Raw genomic sequence first — 7,008 nt, forward strand, 5'->3', positions numbered from 1 at the left:
TTCACAGTAAATAGAAGCATGGAGGCTTTGACTCTCGGGAGCTAACAGCGAGCAGCGGGGGGTAAAAACGCTGCCGCATGCGCTCTCGCCTCGACTAAAACACACAGGAAGGAAGCGTGATAGTGGTGAGGCTTTGGCCAGTTGGATTGAACTCATTTTAAGTGAAAGCAAGGTGTGCTGGTGGCGACAGGAGCGGGACAGCCCGCCGTGCAGAGCATGAAGCGGACGGCTGTGGTGGCCAGGCACAATGGCCTCGTCTCTCCGTTGGGGAACAACAACTCTGGAGCTTCTAGCATCGTCTCGCCACCCCATCCGAGAGCTACCAGTATCCCCGCTTCTGCCGACACCGATGCGGGCGGTGGGATGGACGGCCTGCTGGATTTCTCCAAAGGCCCCACCGTTAAAACGGAGCTAGTGTGCAAATGGATTGACCGAACTTCTTCAAGACAGAGGCTTGGGCGGACGGCGACATCCGTCTGCGATCAAACTTTCAGCTCCATGCACGAGCTCGTGGACCACGTCACCACCGAGCATGTAGCTGCGGGGCTGGAAAGCCTCAGTCACGTCTGTATGTGGGACGAGTGTATGCGCGGCGGGAAGGCGTTCAAAGCCAAATACAAACTCATTAACCACATTCGCGTGCACACCGGGGAGAAGCCGTTTTCATGCGCATTTCCCAATTGCGGCAAGATGTTCGCACGCTCGGAAAACCTCAAGATCCACACGCGCACGCACACTGGTAAGGGTTCGTGATTGTGTGACTGCTACGAGAGCGCAGATACTGTCATTGCGCTCGCTCAGTCCGTGCCATCCGTCAACACAAGCTTCCTGTCAGGGACCGAGAACACAGCATAATACACAGCGCTCTCCCCTGCTAGGAATCCCCTCCATGTTTACTTGGGCTTAGTTCGGTGTAGATTCACATTAGACTTGAGTGCTCCCTTGTTTCCTAGGTGACAGGCATCAGCACAGGTCAGCACTGAGCTTTAGTTTAGTCCTCAGGACGTGTATGAGCGGTGAACCCGTCCTTGGGCAATGACTATACATCAGTTATTAATCATCAATAACAACAGCGCTTGCTGCGTTTAGGATCTTGAAATCAATAAGCCAGTAAAAGTATAAAAGTCACCAGCTAAACTAGAAACAACCACACAATGCAGAAAACGAGTGCGATGCTGTACCGACATCACGGGCAGGGTAGCGCAGGGCGCTGATTGAAACTGGCTGCATGTGTGACAGATGCTCTGAAACTGCATCCAATAAAAACTGGTACTTACTGGGTGCACCCCCCCCAACAAGCTCTCACACACCTTCATTCATTCATTCTATAGACAAGTGCCACGTCTAACATTCATGCATGCACTCACAATCTAGTGGATCAACTTACTCCAGGATGCTTGGACATGCAGGCTGAAGGGGCTGGGGCTCAAGCCACCAGCTCTCTGATTGGTAGAAAAGCTGCTTCTGATGTGAGTCACAGAGGCTCCAGCTAAGTGGTCTGCAGCCGTATAAGTAGCTGAGTGGTCCCACATACATGCAGGTCCATTTTCTGACCATGTCTCTTAAAGATGCTTTATTACCACAACACTGAGTTTATGTTACTGATATAGACTTTTTCTAGGAAGGCCTGTGATGGCATGATGTCACGGTAGAGGCTCTGTACATAGACTGTACATAAAAGATGGACACAGATTCCAGTGAAGCCCGTGTTGGTGTAGCTATAGTGGTGAGGCGAAAAAAGATCAGCACATAGCTTCAAAAACAGGTCTGCCACTGCATTCATCTTTAATACAGTCGATGCTTTTATGTGTGCTTCCAGTTTCCCCAAGACATCACTCCCATTCCCGTTAAAGACAGCATGAAAGCATTAGTACAACTGTGTTTTCAAAATGAATACAAAACATGCAAATGTTAAAATTTAGCATGTCGTTATCTCTTCTGCTGATAATCATTCATCGTTTTACATTAAGCTAAATCATCCAGTCTTATGGAGGGTTTTTTATTAGCTGGTGCTTCCTCGCTGACCCCACTGTGTTTTCTCTTTATCCCAGAAGAAGGTAAAAACCCTGGTGTGTGTCTGTCCTCCCATATGGAAAAGATAAATATAAATCTTATAAAGTTTGTATCTGCCTTGTGTGAAACGTGTATGAAAAGCATACAAGAGTGAAAACAGATATGAGATCCCTTGAAAATTATAGAAATGAAACTTGTATGTTTTGGACACTTCCTAAAACAATATATGAAAGTAATGAGAAAGTGGCCACTTTCATGAGTAAATCATATAAGCTTTATAAGTATATTGTCTTTTTCTTTTCCATATGGGCTCTCACAAGCTGCAGCGTGTCTGCATGGAAGCAGTGAGAGCCTGACCTACACAGCTCTTCTGTCCATTTGGTGCTGCATTAATCAATGTGGTTCCTGACTGTTGATCTAAAACTGCAGCAGATTTTTTGGTTTAAATTTCCTTCTATTTATTACATTTACTGGAGATATTACATTTAAAAACAAAGGGAAGGAATCATGCAGCATCCATAACTTCCCTCCACCATGCTTGACAGAGGATATCAAGCACCATTTGTTCTGCACTCACAGATTTGCTTCTTTTGTAACCAATCGCCTTCTTGTTGGTGATTACTTTCTTCTTCAAAGCTTTCAGTCACCATTCAAGAGCTGCTGTTTTGCTAATTTCTCAATGGATCAACCTTCATTTCTTAAAAAGCAACATCACTCTGCTGAGGTTTGGAAGCTGTTCCCTGACTGGGATGTATGCCTAAAAGCTAAAGGATCACTTCTTCAGCAGCATCATATTTGTTAAACCTGCTTTAACTGTGTGCTCAGTGATGGTTGCTGAACATCGGTCACTGCGTTCCAACTTTGATATGAGTTTTGATTATTTAACCTCCTAAGAACTCTTCCACGGCAGCATTTTTAATTTCTCTTTGATATTTGGGCTGATTGGGACCTGATGAATGTAAAAACAAAGAATTACCAGATTTTTTTTTAACCTTATTTTTGTTTTTAAGAAAAATGAGAGCCACACATGAGGATATTCGTTTAACATTTTGATAGAACAGTAGCAGCATAATGTCCTCGTAAGTGGATATCAGGCCCTTGTAGAGCAAAATTGAGTATTTTGGTCTAAATAACCCAAAATGTGACGTCCACATATGTGGACGCAGGTCCTAGGAGGTTAAAATACGATTCCATTAAATATTTACTGTTCTTTAGAAACAAGTGTCCTTTTTTGGAATAACAATGCTATTTCTCAGCATCACTCCTTTGAACGTGTCCAGTTGAATGTTGGTTTTTCAGGTCCATTCCCTTTGCAAGGCTGATAATTGTGCGTGTGATGTTTGTTTTTCAGGTGAGAAGCCATTCCAGTGTGAGTTTTGCGAGCGGCGCTTTGCCAACAGCAGCGACCGAAAGAAGCACTCGCAGGTCCACACAGCCTCAAAGCCCTACGACTGCAAGGCAGTAGGATGCACCAAGTCTTACACCCACCCCAGCTCCCTGCGCAAACACATGAAGGTTCACATCAAGTCATCACCTACCTCTGAAACCCAGGACCTGTACAATGCCATCCCTCTTCAACTCCAGCAACCTCATCCGGCTGTCCTCGAGCCCCTTGACCTTAAAATGAACCACCTCTCTCCATCACTTACTGACAGAAACACTCATTTTTCTCTGCTGTCCAATCACGAATTGGACCTCCGTTCAGCCAGCGAAGTGGACCATAAGCTGCTGCTACGGAGTTCGTCTCCGGTAGCGATGCCTCTGGATCTCTCTCTTTCAGGCCTGAAGAGCCAGCTGAGCCAGCAGCAGCAGAGCGGCAGGACCCCACGGCGGAGCCAGCGCTCAGTCAACCCAGCCTTACCTCAGTTGTCTAACATTAAGGAGTGGTATGTCTGTACCAGGACTACAGCACCACACTTTCCTCTCCTTCACCCAGACCACATCAAATCAGAACCTAGTGATGACGAGGAGTACGTCACGTAAAGTTGAGGGACTGGTGAAATTTGACTCGCAGAACAGATCTCATATCGTCAGATCCAGGTCGGGCCAGAACAAGCAGCTGCATGGTTCCACATCGGTGGCCCTCGGAGAAGGTCAAAGGGACTGTGTCACATTAAAAATGTGTGGATCAACAGAAACGGCTCAAATGGTGTCCGAAAGGACGGGAGGAACTCCTGATTATGAAACAAAATGTTTTACTGCAAGTTATCAGTCATGGCTAGCTAACCTGAACTAAGATAAGGAGTTAACTTTGTGCAAGTGGATCAGCGAATATTAAAGAGATTTGTGTACATGACGACCTCTAGAGACACGGATCAATGACCAATTCAAGGGCTCCACTTAGGTGAAGCAATTTTAGGGGCCAAGTTGATGGAAAGAGGTTAATGTTTCCTTGATGTCACAGCACCAATGTACACAAGGTAACACGGCAGTACCAAACCAGCAGGTACACAGGGGAGTACTTTATAGTCTCTGTATGCTTCGAGCAGACTGGTTTGTACAACTTTAAAAGGTTGATCTGGAACAGCTGATTCTGCTGTCAGGCCGCCACCTCTGTGGAAGCATACAGAGGTCTTTAGTAACAAACAGAAGTCTGGAAGTATTTGTGAGTTTAATCCAACGTAGCAGAAGTCAGTGAAACTATACTCACGTCCTTGTTTGTACTGAATCTCCCACTGAATCTCGGTTGGATTATGAGTGAGTTAATCTCTTGTGTTTGTTTACACTTCATTTCCAGCACCTCAAGCTTTCAAAAATCTCATGTCCTACACACAATGTGCATCAATAAATCAAGAAAAGAAGTAGAAGTGTGCATGATTTTTGAAACTGCTTAAAAAAGTAACTGTTTTAAAGTGCACTCTTCATATGTGGCTCAGATTCATGATCCACCCACCAGAAAAGTTCAGAGACCTGCAGCAGGTGGAACTGTCCACCAACCATAACCACAGTGGTTCCTCCTAAAAGGTTGTAATTTAATTTTGCCATGAACACATTGCAAAAGTCTATCTAAACATGATAATTCACCAAGTATTCACACTTACCATGTCAAAGCTTACCCCAGGCAGACTGTATCAGGGGTTTCCTGCATTGGAAGTCTCCATGTTCTTGTGTCTTGATACTCTGACAGAGAGAGTAAGGTAGGTGGCTCCCCTGTACAGACTGACGCAGTGATGTGAAAGGTAGACCTGAAAGTGCGATCCAGCCTGTGGCAGTAAGATTATGTGGAGGGTGCACTCATCCACTGCCAGGATGTTTCACAGCAGCGCAGCATGCTTTTGGGCTAATCTGGGTGAAAAGAAGCTAAAATGAAAGCTGTCTATATTTTGACCAGCAGCTGGTTCAGAATTTAAAATTTGATACATTCTTGTAACATTAGCTACAGGCAACACCAATCAAATACATCGTCATGCCCTTGGGTAAGTTACTAAAGCACGTTGCCAGATAAATGCTTTCTGACACTGCTCGAGTGAACTCAATGCTATTTCATTAGGCATACCTGCTGAATTGCTTGTTAATGCAAAGATCAAATTAGCCATTCACACAGCAGAACAATGCTTTTACACATGTAGTCAAGATAACAGTGAACTTCGAAGTGAGCATCAGAATTGGGACGAGGTGTTGCTGTTACCAGGTGGACTGCTCTGGGACTGTCACAGACAAACCTCTGTAGTGTTAACAGAGAATGACCTCAGAAAGAGAAAGCATCCGCTGAGTGACTCTGCTAGAAAATAATGGTCAGACTGCTTAGAGTTGGAAGGTAAGTCCATTAACCAGACTGGAAAAACGTTGCCTGGTCTGATGAGCCGTGGCTTCTGCTGCAACGTTCAGATGGCAGTTTGATGTAATGTCACAGCGTGAATTAACCCTGCCTTGTATCTGCAGCTCTGGACGTGGGTGGTGGTGGCGGTGTATTGGTGTCTTGACACCCTTAATGCTATTCTTTAAAAACCAGAGCCAGACTGTGAGTTTGAGTCCAACACTGCATGTCACAAAGCTCACATAATCTCAAATTGGTTTCTAGAACGTGGCGAGGAGTTCTCTGTACTCTGATGGCCTCCAGAGTCTCCAGAGCTCAGACCAACAAAGCACCGTTGGGATGTGGTTGAAACGGGGGATGAATTCAGCCAAGAAATCTGCAGCAACTGTGTGGGTCCCTTTAACTTCAAAGGCTAAAGGATGTAATTAAAGAAGTGTCTGGGTGTGAGTGTGTCTGCAACCGACATGTGATGTGTTAATATCAGCTAGGATAGCACCCTGAGGCCCTCAGAAACCTAATGGCAAACAAAGGGACAGCATTTTCAGTAAGCGTGTTTAGTCGTGTTTATATACCAATGAAAATTTTGTTCCAAGCATTTTAAGTTACTTTTGGGTTGGGGTGTGCTATCTTCACAGCTCTGGTGAGTGGTGCTCGTGGACTCTTGTGCAAAGCAAACATTTCTGCACCTAGATTAAACCCAGGAGGCTCTCCAGCCAAGAAAGAATTCAGCATGTGTAAGTTATTAGGCTCATCCGAGGGCTGACTGCAGCTCTGGAAGGTTTGAATCACGACTCCTGCACTGGGCATGTGCAGTGCTGTGCCCCCTTCCTCATTTCTTAGTTGTTGTTTTTTTGCATATCTACAAACACATTGCTCACATGCTTCCAGTCATCAACTAAACTTTAATGTTGGACAAAGATAACCTGAGTAAATACAAAAAGGAGTTTTTAAATTTGATTTCTTAAGAGAAAAGAGTTATCCAAATCTACCTGAAACATTTTTGGTCACTTTAAATATCTATCTTATATTTGCTGCAATTGCTGCTGCCCCGTTGGCCTGGCCGCTCTTAATGTTTAATGTCAATCAGAGTTCATAATCAAAGAACATATTAAAGTGTCTTTGCTATAAACTGATTGGCACTTCTACCTTATGGCACAAATGTTCTTTCTGGCTTGGCATGATTCAGTATTTACTATTTAAGTACCGGAAATCACTTTTTGGCATCACACTGGCCTCCT

At 44.7% G+C, this 7,008-nt stretch overlaps 1 protein-coding gene across 1 annotated transcript; it reads left to right on the forward strand.

The window, feature by feature from the left end:
* LOC146561786 (uncharacterized) lies at positions 1 to 4,806 on the forward strand. The gene is made up of 2 exons (XM_085295863.1): positions 1 to 739; positions 3,365 to 4,806. Exons 1-2 carry the CDS (start codon positions 217 to 219, stop codon positions 3,994 to 3,996), a joined length of 1,155 nt encoding a protein of 384 aa, XP_085151989.1. The 5' UTR covers positions 1 to 216; the 3' UTR covers positions 3,997 to 4,806.
* The last annotated feature ends 2,202 nt before the right edge of the window (positions 4,807 to 7,008 follow it).

The sequence above is a fragment of the Mchenga conophoros genome, linkage group LG13 (assembly GCF_057382185.1).
Source record: "Mchenga conophoros isolate Kocher_MC1m ecotype Shallow Benthic linkage group LG13, M_conophoros_male_GT1.1, whole genome shotgun sequence".
Classification (NCBI taxonomy): domain Eukaryota; kingdom Metazoa; phylum Chordata; class Actinopteri; order Cichliformes; family Cichlidae; genus Mchenga; species Mchenga conophoros.

Bases quoted from the DNA above. Each gene is read 5' to 3' on its own strand.
- LOC146561786 (XM_085295863.1), top strand. From the start codon at position 217: ATGAAGCGGACGGCTGTGGTGGCCAGGCACAATGGCCTCGTCTCTCCG. The intron at 740-3,364 runs GTAAGGGTTCGT...TTTGTTTTTCAG, and splicing joins CCACACGCGCACGCACACTG to GTGAGAAGCCATTCCAGTGT.